General features: G+C 36.9%; 1 protein-coding gene across 10 annotated transcripts in view; it reads right to left on the bottom strand.

The window, feature by feature from the left end:
- LOC115219831 (wiskott-Aldrich syndrome protein family member 3) overlaps nucleotides 1-27,249 on the bottom strand; it is a 178,171-nt gene that overhangs the window by 18,436 nt on the left and 132,486 nt on the right. For 6 of the 10 annotated variants that reach the window (XM_036509641.1, XM_036509640.1, XM_036509644.1 and 3 more), the window contains 2 exons: nucleotides 22,974-23,097; nucleotides 13,095-13,121 (listed from right to left, as the gene is read on the bottom strand). In XM_036509641.1, coding sequence (XP_036365534.1) covers nucleotides 13,095-13,121; nucleotides 22,974-23,097 — 151 coding nt within the window. The remainder of the gene's footprint in view (nucleotides 1-13,094; nucleotides 13,122-22,973; nucleotides 23,098-27,249) is intronic. The other 4 variants (XM_036509645.1, XM_029790113.2, XM_029790116.2 and 1 more) reach the window with 1 other exon arrangement.

Here is a 27,249-nt window from a genome sequence, read left to right as displayed (position 1 = left end):
ACGTAAAAGACCACAACTAAATACCACAAGGAATGATAACAATAATAAAAAAAAAATTATGTTGATCGATTATAATAATCACGAACCAGAAAAAATACACACACACACAGTGCTTGTGCATATATATATATGCATGTTTGTTTGTGTGTGTGTATATATAAATATATATATATATATATAAGAGAGAGCAAGTGAGAGAAATATATTGATCTCTTTAACCTATCTGTCTATGAAGGAATTCAGACAAATCTCACAAGAGACAGACAAGAGTTGTGACCAGGCATAATAGAATTAACAGTTTAGAGCTGAAAATTAGCACTAGATATGATGACTAGGAGATCTGATAATAACGATGTAAATAAATAAATAAATAAAATGAAAACAAAAAACAAAAAAAAATGAAAAGAAAAAGAAGGAAAACAAAAGTTCAAAGTCAGATATGATATTAGTACTTCCTCCTCATACAGTCACCCAAACATTACTCCCACACACTCAACAACAAGGGGGGAAAAAAAGATGAAAATAAAAATATAAACGTACAAGAGCTGAAGGGGAGGATGTCGGAGAGGGAGTGGATGGGGGGTAAGGACAAAACACTGATAGATGTATTTATAGTCTATAGACCAAGGGAGGGTAAGAGAGAGAGAGAGAGGGGAGAGTAGGAAGAAACAAAGTGTAGAAGTGTGTGTGTGTGTGTGTGCATGTTTGCCTGTGTGTGCGATGTATGCATGAACGTGTGTGTGCGTGTGTGTGTGCGCAAGTGTATGTGTGGTGGGAGGGGAGACAACAGCATTTATTAATCTAGTTATGTAGGATGTAAGTCAATCACGAAACACACGAGGGGTTATAGGGGAGAGAGAGAGAGAGAGAATGTTGAACTTGACCATTCCAGACAAGAATTTATAAATTCTTTTATCTTTTATAATAGGCAAACCATATACACACACGTCTTATACATACAGAGAGAGAGAGAAAGAGAGATAGAGAAAGAGAGAGAAAGATAAATAAATGGTCCAATGTGGAAAAGAAAATACAGGAAGTAATTGAATTGTCCAACATACTTTTAGTGAGAAAAGTACTAATGGGTGTACATGGACTATATAAAAGATATGGGGTGTGTACATTGATGTATATCTGGGTATAGAAATACGTGCTTATGTTAATATTTCTGTTGTTACTACATTAACTGATGCATAGTAACTACTTGCCTCTGTGTGTGTGTGTGTGTGTGTGTGTGTGTGTGTGTGAGTGTAGGCATGGCGAAGTGGTTAAGCATGTTGGGTGAATGGACTAGTGTCTTCTATCAGCATATCAAGATGAGCCAAGCTTTTTGGAGTGAAACTGAGTAGACACACATTTGAGTGGAGGATCATCAGATGGACTGTCCTTGTAACTCAATGGGAGCAGCCTTAATAGAAACTATCATGATGCTGAGTCTTATGGAGGATCATGGAGATATGCACCTTATAGAGATATATACTTGTGAAATACTCAACCTCATACTAATCTATAAGTTTGTAGTTCAAGTGATAATCCATTTTCTCACTATATATATATATATATATAATATATATATATATATATACTTTATTTAAAAGCAGCAGAAAATTCAACAAAACCTGTTACTCTGAGTTTCCCGTTCCCGTTCGTCGGACAGTTTTTCTCGACGAACGGGAACGTGAAACTCAGAGTAACAGATTTTGTTGAATTTTCTGCTGCTTTTAAATAAAGCATATTACTCTACCCCTGGTATTTGAGTATTCTTTTTCCCACCTTGTTTCACGTTTATGTGTTTACTCCGGTATATATATGTATATATAGATATTATGATTATATATATATATATATATATATATATATAAAATGTGTGTTTTGTGTATAGGAGCAGTTGTGGCTATGTGGTAGCTTTGGGCCAACCGAAGCCTTAAGCAGATTTGGTAGTTGGAAACTGAAAGCTCATTATGTGTGTGTGTGTGCACAGCATCACTTGACAAATGGTGTTGGTTTGTTTGTTACCTCTAACTTACCAGACTGGCAAAGACTAACAGAGTAGGTGTCAGGATTACAACAAAAAAGTGCTGGGGGTGATTTGTTCGACAAAAACCCTTCATGGTCACAGTAAAATTATTTAAACAAGATATGTCTCTCTCTCCTTTTTCAAGAACATCTTCAAGATTCAAGTTGTAGTTGAGAAAAAGCTAGCTGACATCAAGGGCTGGAAGCCATCTGGATACTGGAAAAGATTTGTCTGTACCATGATGATTGATGTTGGGTATCAAAATGCAGTCACCATGATTGTTGCCCAATGATCTCCGAGCACTGTAAAGGCTGCTGTAAAATGTGACATGGTCAGTTGCAAAGGAGACTATGAAGCCATGGCCAGCAGGAAAGGACACAGAGGGCATTATGACTGCATCCGCACACCAGTATTGATCCCCACATCTTTGAAGAGAGCCTCAGGCTCATTTCAGACAGCTATGTGATGCTTCAGGAAACTATGGTCAAACTCTAGCTGGCGAGGGTTGCTGCTGGAAGGCTATGTGTATGGTAGCTGGATTCAGCTCTTTGCCAAACCTCCAGGAAGAGTCAGAAGTGGTTGTTGGAGAATTTCTATAACTTCACCATCCCCAATATCTGGCCCCTTAATTCCCTTGATTGTCCTATGTGTGAGGCGCGATTGAGGAAGACACCAACTGCTCTGTCTGCAACACCAAGGCCAAGCTGGTGGCCAAGATGAAAGAGGTGTTCAAAGATCTTCCCAGGGCTACAGTGAGGAATGCAGGTGCTGGAAGCTGAGGGCAGCTACTTTGAGTAAACTTATCTCCCAGCCATAATTTCGTTGATATATTTTGATTTTTAAAAAACTATTTTAATTTTTGGAAAGAGTGTTGCATTTTCTCTTTATGCAAACTATCAAATTCAGTCCGAACACTGTGTGTGTTTGTGTGTGTGTAGAAAAAAATGGATTGTCAGTTGGTTACAATGCTCTGTGTGTGCGTGTGTGTGTGTGTACATATACTAAGGGAGAGAGAGAGAAAGAGAGAGAGAGAAAGAGAAGAGAGAGAAAGAGAAGAGAGAGAAAGAGAGAGAGAGAAGAGAAGAGAGAGAGAGAAAGAGAAGAAAGAGAAAAGAGAGAAAGAGAAGAGAGAGAAAGAGGAGAAAGAAAGAGAACAGAGAGAAAGAGAAAGAAAGAGAAGAGAGAGAAAGAGGAGAAAGAAAGAGAACAGAGAGAAAGAGAAAGAAAGAGAAGAGAGAGAAAGAGAAAGAAAGAGAAGAGAGAGAAAGAGAAAGAGAGAGAGAGAGATTTAGAAACACATACACACACCCTGTAATCAAGTGCTGAAAACTCATGTTTGTTTGTTATGCCTATGAGCATGAGAGAGTATATGCAGAATATGTCATAGAATGAGTGTATGTATGCACATGTGAATAAGCAGGTCCACATGTGATTGAGTGTGTTTCTGAGGGCAACATACATGTGAGCATGCATGACGTGTGCACATTTGCAAGCATGCGAATATATGTGAACATGAGCCTGTTTGTGCACACAAGTTGCATATGCTTACGTTAACGTGTCCTTACATGTGTACACTGCAATATATTAGCATTGCAGCTTTAATCAGCTTACACTATATTATTGTGCACGATTTAGACTAGGAAGTCATGCCAAAGTCAGGCTCTATTGTCAAAGTTAAACCAAATTGACAAATACATCTTTTACTGCTGTGTGGGGGTGTACGTATGACACGGAGAGAAGAAGGATGTCAAGAAAGAAGAGGAGGAATATGTAAATATCCAGAATTGGAATCACAAACATAATATTCTATTCTTGTCATCATTCACTGGACTGTTGCCATGCTGGAGCAATGCCTTCTAGAGTATATAATGAAGTACATTGATCCCTAGTATTTTCTATCACACTCATTGTTTTGACCTCAGAAGGATGAAAGACAAAACTACCCAAGAGGAATTTGAACTCAGAAAGTAAAGGGACTTTTAACTAAATACCACAAACTACATTTGTCTTATCTTTTACTTGTTACAGCCACTGGAATGTGGCCATGCTAGGGCACAACCTTGGAGGTTTCAATCAAGCAAATCAACCCCAGTACTCATGTATATTTCAAGTCTGGTATTTATTCTATCAGTCTCTTTTGCCAAACTTCTAAGTTACGGGGGACATAAATACAATTCCTATCCACTAACTTCACTCTCAAGGTATTGATCAGTGACCCAGGGCAAGATACCACTTGTCCAAGGCGCTACTAGGCAAGGGAACTAAACCCATAAACTACGTGGTTGCAAAGCGAGCTTCTTAACTGACACAGCCAGCCATGCCTTGCTCTTGTCTTTTATCTCTTACTTGTTTCAGTCATTAGGCTGCAGCCATGCTGGAGCACTGCCCTGAAGAATTTCTAGTTGATTGAATGGACCCCAGTACTTTTTATTCTACAAGTTTCCTTTGAGCCACACAGGGGGACTGAGACTAGGACCATATGGTTGGGAAGCAAGCTTCTTACCACACAGCCACACCTGGGCCTATGTCCAAGTCTTTTCATTATCAACAACTGGTGGATCTAAAGTGTGGAATAAATGAAATGGATAATAATGATTTCAAATTTTGGCACAAGGCCAGCAAATTCAGGGGGGGGGGGGAGTAGTCAATAACATCAACCCCAGTACTCAACTGGTACTTTTTGTTGCTGTTATCAAACCCGAAAGGCCGAAAGGCAAAATCAACCTTGGCAGAATTTGAAATCAGAAAGTAAAGAGAGGCAACTAAGTATTCTGCCTGTCCAGTGTGCTAATGATTCTGCCAGCTTTCTGCCATACCACGGTCCACCTATCACGGCTTATTTAAGCTTACGTCAATTCCTCTGCGGTGTTGTTCTGCATTTATAATAAAATATATACAAATTATAAAAATAACAAGAAGATTCAGGGAACGCAAACCTCCACCAAGGCAACATCAACGTCCTCTCAACGATTAGCCAGAGAAGATTTTTAAAATGAGAATATTTGAAATAAACTCAATTGCTCTCACAAACTAGAGTACGAAAAATTAACAGAGGGAGAGAGGGGAGGAGGAGATTTATTTGAAATCTAAATTGTGTTTTTGATAGTTTTCACATTATTTTTCCTTTAGAAAAATAAACCAAAGATAGATGTTGCCAGAGAAGAATAGACACAACATTCTAAAATTATAAATGGTTTCTAGACCATTGTAAGTGTGTGTGTGTTATTACAATCAACTGTATAAAAAGAGGGAGGAGTAGATAGATAGTTGAATGAAGAACAAGATAATAAAAATAAAACAATGGAAAACAAAGGAAACAAAAAAAAAAAAAATAAATGAAGCCCCCTTCCTTTTCCCCACTACTATAGCACCCACAAGACCTATTGCCATTGCTACTACTAAAAATTTCATTAATGGGAAGTAGGGGAACAGACAGATATATTTATTATGTGATTAGGGTAGTTGTGCCAAAAAACAACAAAAAAAAGTAAAAAAAAAAAAACTACCCCAGGAAAGACTTGCCAAAAACCACTGGCTTGTACAATGACACCCCCATCACACACCAATTGTAAAGAAATCTTAACACACATTTAAATTGGAGAGAGAGAGAGAGACCAATAATCAATACTGACAAGAACTTTTGGGGCAGCAAAATAACACAGAAAAATAAATAAATAAAATGTGGGAGAGAAAAGAGGGAGCCATGAAGATGATTTCCAAATCCCACCTAAGGTCATTTATTTTGTTTTCTGCCACGATTTGATAAAATTCTATGATATAGACCAGTGTTTCCCAACCTCTTTACTCTTGCAGAATTCTTTAAATACATTCCACATAATGGGGAATCCCCTAAATGCAGAGTTATTACACCCTTGTATTTTACTCTCTCTTTCATGAAGTTTCATTTCATAAAAAGTTGAATGAATCAAAACTGTCTTTGCCACAAAGCAGCTTTAAGAAATTTCATTTTAACAAAGACCTTGTTTCGACCAAATCCCCATACAATTAGATTTCCATTAAGAGGTAATTTTTTTCCCGATAGAGATTCCTTGCTATTTACAGGTACCAGGATTTCCCCAATTTTGCAGAATATACTTTGTATGAATCTTTTAGCTTTTACTGGTTTCAGTCATTAGACTGCAGCCATGCCAGAGTACTGTCTTGAAGAATTTTAGTGGAATGAATTGCCCCAGTACTTTTCTTCCTTTTTCATAATTAAACACAACGACTTTAAAAAATACAACTGCTGATAATTAAACCATTCATTTCTATAATGGAACCTGATGATTCTAGTGAAAGGGGGTGGTACACTCATAATTGCAAGACCATGGTTTTGGTCCCAGACTGGGTGGTGTGTTGTGTTCTTAAGCAAGGCAAGCCAATTCCATTGCTCCAGTTCATTAGCTGTAAATGAATAACCATGCGAAGGATTGACATCCTGTTTCAGGGGCGGTGGGGATATGGTGACCTTTGTCATTTATGTGCCATGGAAACTGGGTAACGGGTCCATTGAGATCTAGGACTTGAGACAGAAATGGCCATGAGGTTGAGGATGATGATGAGACAGAGGAGGGTCCTAGGAAACACATATAGGCAAGTGAGTCTCTTTCTCAAAATTGCATACAAACATAGAACTGGTCACTACTTTAGCCAATAATATTAATTTTTAACATTAGTGCAAGATCACAAATTTCCAGAGAAGGGCAAAGGGTGAAAGAAATTAAAACCATAGAAATCAACACCAATGCTTAATTGGTATGCATTGCACCAATCTGGGATGTCAGACTCAGAACCAACCATCAAAATGCAATTTCATCCACCACTGCACCTATTTTGGCAATCTCCACCTCCATACCAACACACACCACTTATTTGGATACAAGGTCACTAATCTGATCTTAGTACCTGGCTAATACTTTATTGTATCTACCCAGGAAAGATGAAAAGCAACAGTGACCTCAGCAAGGTTTGAACTCGAAACAAAGAACCAAAACCAACAACCACAACCCTATAAAGCTTTGGAACTTAAACATAAGAACAGATGGTGAGCAGAAGGAAGAAGTTAAAATCAACAATTTTTATTTTAGTTTGCTTTTTTTCTTTCCTTAAGATGAAATGAAAACATGTTTGTTTATGTCTTAAGTGTTAATATAAATAATGAACATAAAAGATGATTATGTCATTATTCTTTGCAACAACACTTCGTTAATTACACACATATACACACACTTGTTGAAGTCTTTGGACTGTGGCCAAGCTGGAATATTGACTTCAAGGATTTTTTATAGTCAATTATATCAAGATCAGTATTTAGTCTAGCCTTTATGAAATGACTAAAGTATGCTTTTGGCACCAAGGAGTGTAACTAAGTATTTCTGTTTGATGCAATTACACACACACACACACACTCTCTCTCTCTCTCTCATAGATTTGAGAATACTTGTCGCCATGATACAAAACTCCCTGCAAACTGAAGTAGTATGCAACAGCTTAATATTACTATTGCTAATAATAACAGTAACAATAACAATAGCGTGAGCTACAATAATGTTTCTATTATAGGCACAAGGCAAGAAATTTGGGGTGGGGATAAAGAGTTAGCTAATTCAATCCACCCCCAGTATTATATAATACTTTATTTTATCAACCCTGCAAGAATGAAGAATGTAAATATTGTACATTTTGTTCAGTGTAAAAAACACTTGGCCATGGCAGGCGTTGAACAAAGAACATAAAGAGTCAGAGAAAACACAAGGCATTTCATCCAATGCCAACCCATTGCCCTTACTATAATAATAATCCTTTCTACTTATAGCTACAAGGCCTGAAATTGGGGAGCGGAATAGTCAATTACACAGACCCCAGTACTCAACTGGTACTTAATTTATCGCCCCTGAAAAAAATGAAAGGAAAAGTTGACCTTGGCGGTATTTGAATTCAGAATGTAAAGGCAGATGAAATGTTGCTGAGAATTTTGCTAGTGTGCTAACGATTCTGCCATATAATAATAAATAATAATCCTTTCTGCTTTAGGCACAAAGCTTGAAATTTGAGGGAGGGGACTAGTTGATTACATCAGCCCCAATGTTTCACTGGTACTTATTTTATCGACTCCAAAAGGATGAAAGGCTAAGTTGACCCCGGCAGCATTTGAACTCAGAACGTGAAGACAGATGAAATACTGTTGAGCATTTCTGCCAGCTCACCGCCTTCATTATTATCCTTTTATCAAGCATCCGCTGTCCATGCTGGCATGGGTGGGACAGTTTGACCAGGGCTGGCAAGCTGGAAGGCTGTACTAAATTCCAGTCTGATTTGGCATGGTTTCTATGACTGGATGCCTTTCCTAATACCAACCACTCTTCACTGATTGGAAGTGTGCTGAATACCACAGATTTGCTTATCAGTTGCTTGACCATAACCACTTGAGCATGTCCCTAAGTGGCTGACAATAAATGCATCACTAAATCACAAGCAGGAACAATGGAGCAGCAGCATTCATGTGCTGAAAGGTTTCTTGGTGATTTGAATAATTCATCCTTGGAAACATAGGTGTTTCATTCATTATCTGTAAACAACCCATGTTCAGGGACCTTTTGAGTGGAATGGGCTACTCAACCTGAAAAGAATTCTGACTGGCCACATCTGGAAGGTCATATGCTGTTAATCTTGACATGAGGTCAGCATGTCATGCACATATGGTTGTGATGCAGGTGTCAAGTGTAATGTTATCAGATGGGTAGTCATGATGGGTATATTGGGCTTTGTCTATTTGAACCCCAGAGTCACTTAGATGGCATGTGCTGTTCTCTCACTCAATAACAACAAGAACAAAAACAATCCAGAGCCTGAAATTTGGAGGAAGGAAGCTAATCGATTACATTGACCATTCAACTGCAACTGATTTTATTGACCCCCAAAAGGATGGAAGGTAAAGTCGACCTCAGAGTATTTTGAACACAGAACATAAAGCCAGAAGAAATGCTGCTAAGCACTTTTTCTTTTATTCACTACAGGGGCTTCAGAAGGGAGGGTCGTTATATTTCAAATCTTGGCACATGGTCAGCAGCAATTTCAGGTGAGGTGGGAGTGGGAATTAGCCGATTACACAGACTCCCAGTATTTTAGTATTTTATCATGTTCAAAAGACTAAGACAAAGCTAACTTCAGTGGCATTTGAATTTAAAATGTAAGGCATTAGAAGAAATGCTGCTTGATAAAATTTTCTAGGTTAGGCACAAACCAACACGTATGTAAAGCATAGTTTAACCAATTGAATGGTCTCCAGTGTCTGCCTGGTGCTTATCTATCAGAATGTAGCTGGGTGAAACTAAATACTGACAGATATTAAATCAGAAAACTCCATTAGTCTTTGCTATTCTACCCACCTAGTATCAAGAATTAAGGAAGTGTAGCAGCTGCAATTAAAAGATGATGATGATGATGATGATGGAAACAAAAAGCTCTAGATGTTTTCGCTTATCTCAAACTATAAGACAAAGAGAGGAGACCAACTCAATCAAAGAGAGATTTCAGCTGCTGCCTACTCACAAACCAATTTCTCTAACATCTTTCCATAATATCAAACAGCTTTGCCAACTTTACATGCCGGCATTGATTGCTTTGCTTTGTTTCATTATGGCTTAGCCAAGAGGAAAGGACAGTTGCTCTTTAACCTCACAGGCCCTCCAAGATTTCCATGATCAATATACTTCAACAAGAATATCTCTAAATTGATGCTTATGGTGGTGGTGTTGGTGGTGGGGGATAGACAGACAAGAAATTCCAGAAGGAATGCTCTAGGGTAGGAAAGATTCGGTACAGCAGATAGTTAAACTGTAACAAATTAGAAGTGCCAAGTGGAAAAGGGGTGAGTGTGCCAGGTGGGCCTGCATGGAGTTGGAGGCAGTATGCAACAAACTGCGTACAAGCCATTGTACTAGCAGTGGAATAGGCTGGTAAATGGGATTTTTGTCAAACTTTGATTGACAAATACTAGTGCTGGATTACAAATGCACACGTGTAGTGTCATGTGCAGAAAAAAAAAACCAACAGGTAATATAGTATAACCTGGAAGTGAGAAAGAGAAGTTGTGATAGTAAAAAAAGACACTGTCTCCTATGTCAACAAAAGTAATATGATACAATAGTGGGGACTGGAGAGAGAACAAGGCAAGAGACTAAATGATACTAAGCAGTTAGTGCAGCTATTTCCAAAATAGATCATCATATATATATATATATATATATGTGTATGTGTGTATATATATATATACACACACACACACACATACATATATATATATATTATATATATATATATATGTGTATGTGTGTATATATATATATATATACACACACACACACACATACATATATATATATATATATATATATATATACATACACACAAATCAATCATCTAATAGGGAATTAGATAAAGCAAAATATTACAATAATAAAAAAAGATAAAGAAACACCACAAAGATATCGACCAAAGAGACTATTGTGGGATGACATCCTCCCATATCATTAAATTATTTTCAATAATAATCATTTCTTTTACACTAGAATTAAATTTATTTTGTAAAAGAAGAACAAAATGGACCCAATATAACAATCACTGCAAAAGAAGACGAAGTTGATTTTCGCAAGATTTTAACTCCAAACAGTGAAACGCAGAGAAGAAAATTATGCATTAGGTATAGTTCTTCTCTATGGGCTTGGCCATCTCCCTTGTCCTTATCTAACCATCATAAAAACTGTTTGAATTTGGAGTAGCAGAACACTAAATTTCGGAGGTCTAATTGCCTGGCAAGAGATTTGATCCAAGACTGTTAGAACTAAAAATGAACTACAGTATAGAAGACACATATCAGCCATGCAAATACGCACAAATTTTAACCCTTTAGCATCGAAACTGGCCTTAGCCAGCCAAAATATTCAACTTAATTATGTTCAAACTGGCCAGATCTATCCTCTCATACCTGCTCTACAATGTCATTTTAAAAATAAACAATCAGATCATCAAAATCCCAAAGCCACAAGATAATGTACAATTAATTCAAAACAATGTGAATAAATAAGCATTACTTTTGACAGAATAATCAAAATGCTTAAGAGTTAAACAGTTATCATTTGGTGTCAAAATTTTCGTTGCACCAAATATGACCTGATCACTGACACAGTTCCACAACAATTGGTTTAAGGTAATGTTATTGGTCAGCATATATAGGTTTCAGGGTTAAACATCTAATCTGGTCGACATAGGTCAGTCATTCTGGTTGTCATTGTCTGGTGCTTATAGTTAACACTGTATCTGGTTGTAATTCACATGCCTTCTAATTATCATGCCAATTGCCTTATTTGAAGGCCCACAGCAGTGTATTTTTCTGCAACAGGCATTTGCTAATTATTGGACTAAGCAGACTTGCATAATTACCAGAACCAAAGGGTAAAATGGTCCATAGATAGCTTTTCTACTTTAGGTACAAAGCCCGAAATTTTAGGGGAGGGGGCCTTTCAATAAGATTTACTCAGTATACAACTAGTACTTAATTCATCGATCCCCAATGAAAGACAAAGTCAACCTCAGCAGAATTTGAACTCAGAACGTAAAGACAGACGAAATACCGCTAAGCATTTCGCCTGGCATGTTAACGTTTCTGCCAGCTCATCGTCTTGGCCCATAGATATATTAAATAAGAGAATGGTAACTATTTATGCAGAGGGTTTTATGATCTTCTAAGAAATGAGACAGAAAGCTTACAAAAAAGTTGATGGAAGAACTCAGAATCAGATTTTATGTCCCTTAAGCCAAATCTCTTTTCAGAAAGCCATTTGCATCTGAAACTTTCTCTGTAACATAGTATTACTAACATGATAGCTAAGCTCAGAATAACAATACTTCTTTTTGCCATAGGCACAAGGCCTGAAAGCTTTGGAGAGGGGACTAGTCAATTACATCAACCCCAGTGTTCAATTGATACTCATTTCATCGACCTTAAATGCCACTAAGCAATTTATATAGTGTACCAATGCTTCTATCAGTTTACCACCTTAATACTACAACTAATAATAATCCTTTCTACTATAGGCACAAGGCTTGAAATTTTGGTGGTGAGGGCTACTCAATTACCAAGATGTGAGCATTCAACAGGTACTTATTTCATCAATCCCTAAAGGATGAAAGGCAAAGTCAACTTCAGCTGAATTTGAAATCTGAGCACACAAGGAAGGCAAAATGCTGGTAAGCATTTTGTCCAGCATACTGAAAAATTTTCCCAGCTTGCCATCAACACAATAATAATAATAATAATAACAAACAGGAAGCTGTACTGAAAATGGTAATTATTATGAAGGGGTTGCACATATGTTAAAAAGAGGTATTCAATGTGAATCAACATATGCAAGAAAACAAAACAACTAAAAGAAAATAACTAAATCTTAGCACCTTACCAGTAACCCAAAGTGGAAAAGAAATGTTCATGTCCTTAGATCTAAACACGTGAATTTCTTCAAATACTAGTTGAAATAGCACTGTTAAATTTTCCACCCAAAAGTACAAATCATTATTATTTTTTTACATTTCCATACATTTTTCACTCAAAAACTAGTTCTAGTTACCTTCTTGTATTTTGACTAATCTACATGTTAAAGCTTTTTATGCTTGGTGATAGATATATTGGCATAAATACTCAATGAAAAATGTGTGTGTGTGCGAGAGAGAGAGAGAGAGAGAGAGAATGTGTGTTGGTAAACAAAAGCTATTGTCAGACTAGTACTAATAGGTAACGGGATTAATACTCTAAGTAACTATTAAAGCATTTCCACAAGCAAAACAGAAGCCAAACCAAAAACTTAAAGGAAATCTTATACGCGCGCACACACATATACACACAAACAACCTTATGGCAAATCCTGTACATTAAAGAAAAAAAATCCATATAAATAAATCCCAATAAAAAAAAAAAATGGAAAAACAGAAAATACCAATGTAAAAAAACATGTATAAAACCCAAATATAAAATCAAAAAAAAATAATCCCGAAAACATTAAAGCAAAAGAATACAACTGACCTTAGAAGTTGCACTGAAAATAACACCCTGTTGACAATAATAGTAATAATAATAATAGTACCAGTGGCGATGGTGGTAGTAATAATAATAATGATAATTATGGTGTTTATCTATAAACTAGTGATATGAAGTTTTATGTAATTGCCGAGAGCAGAGTTATCAAAGGAACCGACTTCCTTGTCCTCAAGTGCACATTTCTCTAAACTGAGATGCATTCACAGCAGAATATCAAATATTTCCTGATCAGTCGATACAGCTTTCTTTCCATTTCTGACAAAAGACTTGTCAATAACACAGCTGAAACACGATAACTCAGCCAAGAAGCAGTTGATGGGGGTTGCCAGGAAAAAGAAAGAGAGAGAGAGAAAGAAGAATAGGTGGTAGGGGTGAGAGAAAGTAACTTTTTTAAATTTAGTATTATCTCTCTTACTTGCTCCTCTGCCCTGTTACCTGATTATGTGTTTATTTACAACTTAATACAAAACCTTGATGCCAAAAGCAATCTAAATTTATCAAACTTACAGCAATGAATCAAACTATCAACTGCACATTTTTTTTTCTTTCAAATTTATTAGATTCACACTACATTTCAATTGGTACATTAGTCAATAGTCTTCAGGTGTTATATTTTCTGTCTACACACATTTTCTCAGATTAGAAGTTAAATCCACAAAAATATTTACGCACATCAAAAATATAATGTTGGAAACTGTAATAAAAGCAAAGTAAGTATATTACTCCAACCACTAATACATACTTCTAACTACTTTGCATTTATCTGTTTTTGCTTGCTAACTACTGGAATGGTTTTCTCTAAGTTTACATTTCATCAATACACATTTCCTCCTACTGATGACACAAATCTCATGCATGGTTGGCACAGATGTTCAGCCAGGCAAACTAAGGCAAACAAAACAAATGTACTTTGCAGAGTGAAGAATGGTGATGGATGTCAACAATGAGGAAATAATGGGGAGGGCGAGATGTACAGCAATATAAATGGGTGACAGTTGGATTAAATATGAACAGATCCAGAACATTGCCAGCAAAATAGAGCGAGACGAGCATTTTGAGTGAGACAGACCCAAACTGCAATATGAACCATGTCAACGACCATCACTGTAATCATTGTTATGGCTGTTTTTCCATAAGTAGGTCTTCTCCAACACATCTATTAACCACTTGTGGTCCATTGCTATTTTCTTTTTGAGAATCAACCCTTTGATCTCAATTTTCATTATTTTATCTTCGTTTCCCTTTGCATCCTTCTTCCACAGGTTCCACCCAATTAGAATGATTGGCACTTCTTTATCCAAACAAATCATGATGTCTGTACCAGTACCCTCTTCTCTCTTGCACACTACACCTGGTCCATTTCGCATCCAGTTTTTCTAAACTGAATGCTCTGCCATTCAAGCATGTTAACATTACACAACAATTAGCGCATGCTCACTGCATTTCTTGTTGGCCATCACATATCTTCTGCATTTAAGGCTCATATCTTGCTATCATGCAACATCACGCTTTGTACACATGCAACATCTAGTCTGCCCTTTACTCTGTTACCAGTGCTTATACACATATAATATTACATAAAATCTTTCCTGTAGGTTCTGTTCACGTCTTGTCTTGTGTTGTACTTCGAAACAATCCTTTTAAGTTAATATTTAAAAAAATTAACAACCATTTACATTATGATTTTTTACTTTTCATATTCTGGGGTTATCTCATTTATAGTCACAGCAATTTTAATGTGTATTACTGGACTACATTAGACACACAGGAGCAATCTGTCAACCTATGGTTAAGTGGGTGTTAAAATACTTAAGATACTCATGTGTAATGAGTGGAAGTAAACAATGTTAGATTATCCAGTAAGATGCTTATAAGAACTAATGTGATGGGTTTTGTCATTCAGAAGTACTTTGGCGAAATTGCTAACATCCAGTTTAAGAAATACATGGTTCAATTCTTGGAGGCATTTTGTTCAATTGTCTTAGGTTATACTTGTAAATGAAAATTTTAAGTTTATATTACAAAGATTCTATTTATACAATAACTATTAACCACACACACACAAGGGGACAGAAGGGAAATGTTGCTGCAACAACATAAATATCCTAGAGCAAATACAAAAGACCGTTCAGCTGACTGGTAAAGATTCACTCACCAACATGTTTCAACTCGTTGCCCACAAACATGCAGTTTTCCCGCAATATATCTCTCTTTCATCCCTCCTACAATGGTCTCTGCTCTCCCCAAATAAGTGAGCTGCCTACCTTCTCCATGTGATCCACTCATTTCTCCTCCTCCTGTTACCCTGTGTCTCAGCTCCCAGTTCATATACTAAACATTTCAGTCAGTCAGGTGTCCCCTTAGAAACTGTCTCCTTGCAATGTTACAACATCATGTCAACTGTATTAATCTCATCAATCTCAAAAACAGTGCAAAGGCCAATGCCATTTCCAACACACTGCTTTATTCGTGCACACACACACACAACCACCATTGTTGCTGGCATGGGTTAGATGAAACTTATTGAAGCAGGATTCTATGGATGGAAGCCCTTCCTGTTGCCAACCCTTATATCTTTTCCAAGTAGAGCATTTTTATTCCACCAATCATCACACGTTAAACTATATTTCAATCACAAGGTATTGCCCAGTCTGAGGGTATGACAGAAGACACTTGCTCATGGTACCATAGAGTAAGATCAAACTTGAAACTCCAAGGTTTGCAAAGTGAGCTTCTTTGCCACACATCCAAGCTTATATATGAAGGGGCCAATATACTTCATCATATCATTGTCATCAGACAGCCTTGTTACCTGCTGGCATGGGTTGGATAATTTCACAGGATTCAATGAGTCCAAGGACTGCAGTGTAATCCACTGTCTATTCTGACATGGTTTCTATGGCTGGATGCTCTCCCTAACGCCAATTACTCTATAGAATGTACTGGGTACTTTTGCACCAGTGAGGTCACCATGCAGTTTGCAAGACTATAAACCCTGACAGAGGGCATATTATGCAAGGAGATAAGAGGTTCAAGTAAGAAAAGAAAATCCCACCAAGAGTGTAGGTCTGAAAATACACATCAAGTACTACATGAGCGTACTGAAACAGCCTGGAAATTATGTAATCAGAAATTAGAACAGTTGTGTAGAGGTTGTGCATGTATGGGTAGGGAAGGGGGGAGAAAGAGAGAGAGAGAGAGAGAGAGAAAACGTCAATGTCAGTAGACATATTTGATTTCTTCAATGCACTCAATCACACAACCATATACACTGGGAATTATGTTTTCAGCTGACATGTTTCACCACCCACACATGCAAAAGCAAGGGTCAGCACAGTTCTACCATAACTGCCAAACTCAAGTCCTTTCATTAATTGGACACATAAGCTCTAGAGATCTGTTACAACAAGATTAGAAATTACTTGAGAGTTAATCTAGAAATAAATTCTAGTTAAATCAATTAACTTTGGCACTGTGTATGTGTGCATGTGTTATATAATTTCTCTTTGTATACTAACTGCCAAATCTCCTACAAACCGCCATAAGATTTATTTTGGATAGTGATTGATGCACATAATTAACTTAGCTATAATTGAAATCCTTTAGTTCTTAGACCAACATATTCTTCCTAGGAATTATAACAATCTTCAAGCTAAATCAGAAATATATTCTGATAGAGAATTCATTCATTGAGGTGCCCTACTCCATGGTACATAATTTTCTTACAAAAGCATATGCTTAAATGTTTCCATTTCAACAGGTCTCCAAAACTTTGAGGAGACTTTGAAAACAGATTTTTAAAGGATTTTGTTTCTGAGGCACCTGATATAATCCTTTAGTATTTTAGTATTTAAACTGGCAATATCTGGCCTAACTATTCTACAGGTCTTATGTTCACACCAGCCAAATCTGGCCTCTCACACCTACACTACAAAGTCATTCCAAAAATCACATCACTAAAATCTTGACACTACAAGATAAATGCATAATTAATTCAAAACATAGTGAATAAATAATTACATTTGACAGACTAAGCTGAATGATAGAGAGATAAAGCTCTTCAGGGATAGGAAGATACTCAGTCAGAGCTCACATTCCCAGATGACAACTTTCAGCAGCTAAGTAAACCGAGACAATGTAGAATTAATTGAGCCTTCTGTAAATACAATAAAACGCTCATGATGGATTTTCAACTTGAACGTCCATTGAACAGTTAAACACTAACACTACATGCCAGACCTCAGTAATGATTTCAATCACGTACGACAAGCAAATGCCCGTCAAAATTTCCCACCTATGGCCTCTATCCATTTCCCATCTACTAGATCAGTAGCTCACTATCAGGTCACACTACTGCAGCATGTGTTGACAGAGCTTTTCCTACAATGCTCTCAACTCTGGTGCTCGCCAGGATTTGGGTTTGCCTCCCATTCTCTTCTTTCTTTGCTTCAACAACCTAATTACTGTCATCTCCAATAGTACCTTATCCTTCTGCAAATGATATGAACCTTCATTCTACCCTAACCTTCCCCAACTAATGCCTCATCTCCGTGGAACCTTAGAATCCACACACAAAACCTGCATCAATTTCGTAAAAGGAAACCACGAGTGCATTATCTAGTGGAGCCATGCCAACCATGTCTCTTTGACAGCAATAAAAAAATCCTGCACTACTCATACTATCAAGAAAACACCACTGTACTACACACCTCTAGACATGAGAAGCACTTGGTTGCAGACCTCAAAGTCACTCCAAACAGGCTTAACTATTACTGAGGATCTCCCCTGGTGAAAGCACATCTACAACATATCTCAGACTACATCTCAAAGAATGCTGCTCCTCTTCAATGAGCCTCCAAGTAACAACTATGCATAGTCAATCCATCTCAGTATAGCGACCTCTCTTGAATGTTCTCCCTGCTCACGTGTTTCCTACAGATGTTGATCAGCAATAAGTTAAATGGAACACTGACAGGATCATTTTTTCCGAAGACTTACTTAGATCGTAAATGTTGTCCCCCAGACTTAGCAAGAGAAAAAACATTTATATATACACATACACACACAAAGAGTTGTTATGTGTATGTGTGTGATCAATATTCTACATTTACCTTTCCATACTGGCAATTGTACACAAAAAGAAACTTGCAGTTACTATTAGTTGACTAGAAGCTGAATTAACCCTGACCAAGCGGTTCTATGATAAAACATTTCCCAGATTATTCCCATCTTTATTTTCCCACACATAGTATATCTAGAATAACATTATTCAATGGGCCCTTTCGCTTTTCAAAATGGCAGAGTGTGATTTCAGGAAATATTTGACTTGTATTTCTAGATGGTCAAGTTTGCATAAAGGCATTCTATCTGCAAAAAAATTTTAGACGTAGTCTACAACAGTTCCGAGTCTATAAAGTGCACAAAATGAAATAAGTTAGTGTGCCATGAGAAGCAAAAATTCCATGGTTTTAGAACTCAAGTACTTTTCTTTGTGTGTGTGTGTGTGTGCGTATATTTATAAATTACTTACAATCTGTTATTATTATCATCATTATACTTCTAATGAGCCATGCCCACTTCATAGGCTTGATTGCCCATTGAAACCATTTCGCTTCACTTATGTTGTAAATGTCCCCCTCAGCCAAAGTTAAAATCATTACAACTTCCTGTCTCCTTCTCAAAAAACAAAACAAATAAACCCTCGACTGCTTTACTTCTTTCTTAACAAATAAATGTTTTTTTTCCACAATAATCCACTTAGTCTCTCCTATTTGTGTTGTAGTGTAATGCAGTCATCATCGTACATAACTCCACTCATTAGGGCAGGTCATTTTGCTAATTGTTATAGTTCTCTCACACTCTCTCTTCTCCCTCTTAAATTCTATCTTTCTTTTATTTCTTAAAGTAGGCCTGATGCCTTACAAAGAAGCAAAAATGTTGTCATGTGAATGTCTTTTCCGAAGTGTTTAAGAATACAAAGTTAAGTCACTCCAATTATTAATCACAAATCAAAAAAGAAGCCGGCAATTTTGTTTGAAAGAATACCCTACAATAAGGCTGACTCACTCAGAGTTAATATTTCTTGGTTGCTCTTTGAAGCTCAAAATCGGCGCTGCCGATAATGGCTAAGTGGCTGTATTTAATAATCCAGTGTGATTCAGCAAATAGCCGATGCAGCCACATTCATCAAATACCTACTCTCCAACCACCAGACATTTTGTTGGCTTTTTTCTTCACTTAAAATTGATCAGGAGCAGTCTATCAATGTAAAACTTTTCATCCTTAATCATTCAACCAGCCGTCATCATCATCATCAGTACTATCGCCAACATCATCATCATCATCATCATCATCATCACAATAATCAGCAATAGTCTGGCTAGATTCCCATGCCCATATGGTTGGTGCCAGAGGAAAGGGATTAAGCTCCTACGAAAAGGAACTCGTGTAACTAGTGTTGGAGCGATTTGAAAGCTCTGACATAATGCTTACAGCATCTATTTAAATTACGAAAAACATTGGAAGCGCTCCAAACACCATACAATACTGCACGGCTACACTATACATCTCCACTATATAACCAAGCTTCATTCTATAAGGAAACAGAAACAAAACAAAAAAAAAAAAAAAAACTACTACAATATCTCAAAGTTACTATGCCTTTTAATATTTCATAAGGCTATATACCATAAAACTGGTTGACAATACCAGCAGCAGTAGGGACCAGGCCTGATGATTAGGAGCTTACAATGCCTAATTAAGAGTCATACAACTAAGCCCTTATATTTTCTGCATCCTACACCATCATATTTCACTGTGGAGCTGCTGTATATATACATTCATATGTATAACCATGCACGACTGGCTTTGCTTCTGTGAACACTGGCATAGCTGACAGTGTGAGTCGAACCATGGATACAGGCAGATCAAAGCAATGAGTCATGAAAACAAGAAAGTGAACTAGGATGACTAAGAGCATAATACAATGTTAACAACTGAAAAACCTTTCAGTACTGAAATCGTGTGTGTGTGTGTGTGTGTGTGTTGCGTGTGAATGTGAGCGAGCGTGCACATGTGTGTGTGTGTCATGGGTGGAATATACATAAACATAAGTTACTGGGGCAAACAGTTCAAAAGCTTTGTAGGTCTCGCATATATACACACACACACACACACGTACACTAACAGTCACTCATCCACAAACGCGCGCGCACACACACACACACACACAATCACCTACATTTGTGGTCCGCAACCTTACTGTATGTGATCGGAACGTCTGGCAACCCTATTTCTGATAGACGTGCAAACTGAGATCATTGAGAATCAATTGTTCTGCCAAGAAACAATGAAACGCTGACAGTGGAACTTGCAACCCAGAAGAAAATAGTCATAGCTTATAGACACAACCAATTGCCTCTCCACACACGTATCTGATATTATGTCTGTACAGAACTAACCAGGCATTAATCTCTTGTCTTTTACAGTAAAATGTAGCATACTTTGGGACCTATAGAATTTGTGAAACCTCCGTAACCTTAGAAAATTTCCCCATGAATGAATACTGACACTTACATAGACATATACATACATATACATGTATCTACATGCATATATTTATACACACACACATACACATACATATATGTATGTGCAGATATATAAAACTAATTTCACATGCGTTGTTTATAGCTTTCATGTGGTAGAGGCTTTTTCTTCTCTTTCTCTGTTACCAAAGAAAATTTGGTAAAATTCTACTCATAATGTAGAAAGAAATATCTTTATACTACGAGATCCTTCCCGATTCTAAATACTTAACCATGAGACAGAAGCAGTCGACAAGTAAAGATTGATACAACTAATGTCACTTCTTAGCACTCTGATAACAGGTTTTCAACGAGATGCAACTGCTATTTCTAGCAGATAGAGCAACCACGTAGAAGATAGGTAACTGACTTCTTCATGTGTCCCATAGAACCCTATCTTATTGATACAATATTACCCATGTGTACATGAGGAAAGTCTTCCCTTGTACTTCTAACAACTGATCTTTTCTTTCAAATACAATTGATTGTATTTGCTGTGTGTGTGTGTGTGTATGTGTGTGATGCACACACATAAGTTTCAAGGAGCAAATATGCCTGTATATGCATAGATATCTTCAGCATTGTTTGTACAAGGCAAGTCCTAATGAGGAAGAGAGATTTAAAATGCAAGTTCTCATTTTTATTACTCATAGTTATCTTGTAGCACTGCTTTAGGGGTTTACATGTAAAGATATAACAGCTATTTCCCTCTCGGATTTCCCGTAACTGTATTTAGAAGTAATAAGCTAGGACAATCCCTTTTGCTCGAATATAGACGCATTACAAGTGAGTGGTTTCTTGCTGCTTAATTTAACAAAGTAGTTTTCGTCTTAAAACTGCTAACTGCTGTTCATGTCAAAGGGAAGTAATTCATTCAATTTTAAGATGATAAATCTGTTCTTAGTTATATATTTTTAAAAAATAGAATAATTCTTATAATGAAAAAAAAAAAAGAAGAATTTGGAAAGATTACTGCATTTGACCTTTGTTACATAACTGCAGTAATTTTACTAGTGATGTTAAAATTGCAAATTAAAATTTCAGTTGTTCACATGTGAACAAACATTAAGAAATGTTAAAACTATAAGGAAATTTCACATAAAAGGATTTCTATTTGAGTGTCATTTTGACCGTACTGGTAGAACCACATAGGTACGCACACATACACACAGCTTCACAATTTTGACTATAAAACAGGTTGGTTGTTTGCTAACAGCAAATATATTAAGGTATACAACCCCACACTTTAGTTAATAAAGTACTAACACAAGACGGAGTTAGGAATGAAAGTAAGTAACAGTTTTATCGTCCACTATCATTCATAGCAAAATTAACAGAAACACATTCATGATTTTGTGCAGTCAAGTATACGAACTGCCTGAAACAAAGAGAAGTGTGTTGATCTGTTTATAGCGCTTTCATTTTTACTACATATATATATATATATATAAAGGAAATGAAAATGAACCACAGAACATGTGTCTAAAAAAAATTCAACACCAAATTGCATAGTTTTGGAGAGGTTTTTTTTGTTTTTTTTAAACTATAAATGACAAAAAGAACAGAAGAGAAAAATTGTTCAAGTTAAGACAAAAAGTTACTGTTAACACTTTAAGCATAGAAATAAATGATGATACCAAAAAGAAAAAAACTATATTAACTAAAATTTCTTTGCAGCAACTATGGGAGATAACACCAGACAAGCTGTAGTCTTATTCTGATCTCATCAGTGAACCACACCCTTCACAATACTTAAAACAGCAATGAAGGGTTTTGTTGAAAGAAAACCATCAGGGTAACACAGAATAAGATAGACATGGTTTCAAAACCCAATGAAAATTTGTCAGGGATAATGAAGTTGCTAAAAACAATTTAATTCAAAAAATACTAGAAAGACTAAATTGTTGGCAACAAAATAGATGTGCAAATTGTCTCAGTAAAAAGTACACAGATGCATGTGAAGATTGGTGTGCATGCATGTGCTTGTAAACTTCTGCAAAATACTAGCGTGTTTCAAATTAGCATTCTTCATATTCCGGTTCTTTCCGAAGATTTATAAGGGATTTTCTTTTTGTTTCCATTAACTATACACCCACCTAACACATTTACAAGACTAATGTACAGAGCAAATCACAAATATATGTTCCTCTTTAAATGAAAAAGAAGAAAAAGGTAAAAAAAATAATAATAATAATACTGAAAATAAAAAAGAGAAAATACAAGACATAAACTTATTTGTTAGCAAAGTTTTGCAAAGTTGACTCAAACTAAAACTTACTCTCTTTTTTCTTGCTTTAATTTCTGTCTTTTTCTGTTCAATATCCTTTTGCATCTCAGCATACCAGAAATCAACAAAGAAGTGAGAATCTGTATAAAATTTGATACTATCTTTTCCATCCTCCCTGGAAAAACAAGAAAACAAAAAGTAAGCATGTGTTAATCATTTTGTAATATTACCATCAAATTTTGTTTTTAAAACATAAGCACAAGGCCTGGAATTTCAAGGGAGAGACTGGGGTTAGCTAACTGAACTGACTCCAGTTGGCTGTTATTTTAACAAAGGCAAAGTTGACCTCTAAAAAGCTAGAGCAAATATTACATGGCACTTTGTCTGATGCTTGAATGATTCTGCCAATCCAGTGCCCCTATTTTTTAAATCAATAATAATCACTTCTTGTAATGATGAGGGGACATTACAAGGGCAAGTCAAGAAGTTATAGTATGAAGAAAAGAAGCATAAAATTAGGTGTATAAAAAGATGAAATGTCAGAATAGGAAGTCTTTTGGCGAAGATCAAGGTCTAATATCTATTCTTATCAGCCAGACAGCACCAATAACAGAACTCTAGCCCCACGTACCCTCTCTCAGTCAAAGTCTCCAACCTAGAGCTCATGTTGAAAGAAGAAATTCACTTGGGTTATTTCACACCACTCTTACCCAAATTTCAGCTAATCTACTGGAGCACCTTCCTCTCTAAGTGGGATTTGATGAAGGGCTGGCTGAAGAAAAACTGCTCATTATTGGTGTCTTCAACCTTGTCCACTATAAAACTACTTACACGATAGTCATCAACCCTAGTTGATAGCTGAATCTATCTTACATGCAACAGTAATTTGACATAATAAACCCCAAGTCAGCAACAGTCAGACACTGAACAAGTGCAAACACTGGTTTTGGCCAATGCTAATATCTCACACAAGTCCACTTGACAGCAATTTCAAACTGTGGAATTTATCCTGAACTCGTCACACTCTTGCAAACTTACCTATCCACCCATACTTTCTATTCCATGATCCCTCTTCTCTCTCTTATATTTACCTTGTACCTTGAGAGTTTACCAGCACCATCCATCCCTCTTTCTTTCCAGCTGAGGAAGCCATGTATCTCCTGTTTAGCAAGACACTCACTACTGTCTCTCTCTCTATTCTTTTCTACTTTAGGCACAAGGCCTGAAATTTTGGGGAAGGGGAGGGGGTCAGTCGATTAGATCAACCCCAGTATGCAACTGGTACTTAATTTATCAACCCTGAAAAAATGAAAGGCAAAGTCAACCTCAGTGGAATTTGAAAACAGAACGTAAAGACGAAATACCGCTAAGCATTTCGCCCGGTATGCTAACATTTCTGCCAGCTCGCCACCTTACTGTCTCTGTAATACTATCATATTCTTCAATACTATACCTGTCTCAGTTAGGTGTGTATGTGTGTGTGGGAGGGGGGTCTGGTGTCGTAAGTAATTTGATGACATCACTTGGCATTAGGAAGAGCAACATAGACACTGAAGTTTGACATTGCCCTCTGCTTCATAGGTTCTTGTCAAACAGTCCAACCAATGACAGCATGGAAAACAGACATAAGGACAGCAATACCACTCCATATTAACACTACCAAGACAAGGATTTCTTGAAAATGTTCACAGGCTCTGGGCTGAAAGTCTTGGTTGGAAGATTTGACTGTTCTGTTCATCTTGATATCTAGGGCCACTTGAGAGCATTGTTTTTGCTTATCACTAAACCTCTGCAGAATGTAAGAGCTGTTGTGCCACTGACCATATGAGAGAGCCTGATATCATTTCAAATACTAGATGACCAATCTTGTCATCTGTTGACACAGGACTACAGTCAAACGTATGAGCTGTGGGTAGACATGCCTGAGAAATGGTGACTACTTCTGTCCACTGATCATGAATCTCTCCCCAGTAAATACTGCAGCCTCAGGAGATCATCAGCATTGACATACCAAACTCTTCAGGACCTTCTGATTAGTGGAAAACACTCCTTCTAGAAGGAAACGAGCAGACTCTAAATAACAGAGGCAATGTTTGTCAACACTGCTTAATGTTTCTTATGATACATAGAACAATCAGACAGATAGAAGGGTGAAATACTGAGAGGGGAAGGGAGGAAGAGAGAAATCACTTTACTAACATAGCACTGTTCAAGTGGGCTACTTCATAGGTAGAACCATTGGCAGCTGTCTTCTACTGAGTGTGGGCATATACATTTATCCATCATTTAAACGTATGTCATGCACTTCAGTTGAGAAAAGATTAAAGACTAAGGTGAAAGCAAAGGCTGACCATTTTGAATTGCAAATATATTTAGAATATTGTCAATAAATATAACAGTCAGCTGATTAAACTTGCATTAACCAAAATCTAAAATTTTTTAATTCTATGATGAAATGAATAATAGGATAAATATATATACAGCACCTAAGGGGTTTGCATATATATATATATATATATATATATATATATATATATGCACAGGCATAGCTGTGTGGTTAAGAAGCTCACATTGTAACCAGATGGTTCCAGGTTCAGTTCCACTGTGTGGCACCTTGGGTAAGAGTCTACTACAGCCTCAAATCAACCAATGACTTGTGAATTTGGTATGTGGAAACTGTAAGGAACCCCATCCTGTATTTTGTACATGAGAGTGTGTGTGTGCGTGTGTGTGTATATATCTTTGTATACGTTCCTTCTACTGCTTGACAAAGTCTTTGTTTACAACCTTGAAACTCAGCAATATTGGCAAAAGAGACCAACATCAGACTGGGGCCAATTTGCTTGAGTAAAACCTTCAAGGCAGTGATCCAGTAAGGAAAAAGAGACAAACAATGATGGTGGTAGTAATGGTGAAGGTGCTGCTTCTGACAGAAACACACGGTCACAGTTGAGAGAAGAGATCTAGTTGATTTAATTAGCTCCAGTATTTAAATGATTTTTACATTGAATGCAATACAATGTAACCCAGTAGTGCAAAAATAGTTAGTTTGGTGCTCTACTAATCTTACTGCATAAACAATAGTAGTAATCAGAGAGTAGACTCAACGAAAACACTAGTGTCATTGGCTTTCTTGGGGATATCAACAAAAGAAAGTGGGCCAACTAGTTTTTGTTGTGTAATTCCAGGTCAGCTTAAATGGAGCAGACCTATGGCATGCAGGTTGTCATCTGACCAATTCTGTACTACAAGCAAATCCATTGTTCCAGATATACCAAAATCGCCAAGCTAGAAAAAAAAAAATGCTACATGTCTAGAGCATCAGAGGGTCAAAGAGGTTATTGGTACTGTTGTTTTGTGTATGCATAGAGTGGAAAGGACAAAGATCTTATGGTGGTGCTTAGGGGTGCTCAGAGCAGTTAACCCTTTAGCATATAAAACATTTTGTCAAATGTAATGCTTATTTACTCTTTTACTTATTTCAGTCACTTGACTGCAGCCAAACTGGAGCACTGCCTTTAATTGAATAAATCGACCCCAAGACTTATTTTTTGTAAGCCTCATACTTATCCTATTGGTCTTTTTTGCGAAACTGCTAAGTTATGGGGATGTAAACAGAACAGGTTGTCAAGCGATGGAGGACGGACAAACACAGACATTCATACACACACACACATATATATATACACACGATGTGCTTCTTTCAGTTTTTGTCTACCAAATCCACTCACAGGGGTTTGGTTGGCCTGAGGCTATAGTGGAAGACACTTTCCCAAGGTGCCACGCAGTGGGACTGAACTGGGAACCATATGGTTGGTAAGCAAGCAACTTATCACACAGCAACTCCTGCACTTATTTGTTTAAAGTTTATCCTGTATTATCTTGTAGCTTTGGCAAGAAAACTAACGTTTAACAATTACCTTTATCTTATAGCTTTTTGTCTTACTCTCAATAAGTTGACTGGTTACCAACTCTATCAAACATGGTCAGGTGGTCAAGATGCTTGCTTTATAATTACATAGTTCTAAGTTCACCTATCTTCTACTGTAGCCTTGGATTGTCCAGTGCCTCATAGTCAAAAGCTGCATAGAATAAGCCTGTTACATTTATGTCTGTGCTTATGCTTACAGCAGTTTTTAACACCACAGATCACTATGTGGTCATTCAGCCTGCAAGAAATAGCAGCTGAATTCCTTCTTCAAATCAACTGCAACAATCTTAAAAAGGGCAAGTTGGATGATGTACTCCAAGTTTCTTTGCGCAAAAGATAAAGATGGAGTGGTCATAGCCGGAACACCAAAGATCAAAGGACTATTCAATCAGGACT

Source organism: Octopus sinensis, linkage group LG15, assembly GCF_006345805.1.
Source record: "Octopus sinensis linkage group LG15, ASM634580v1, whole genome shotgun sequence".
Lineage (NCBI taxonomy): Eukaryota > Metazoa > Mollusca > Cephalopoda > Octopoda > Octopodidae > Octopus > Octopus sinensis.
The sequence above is the reverse complement of the archived record's forward strand: the minus strand, read 5'-3'. Positions and strand labels throughout refer to the sequence as shown.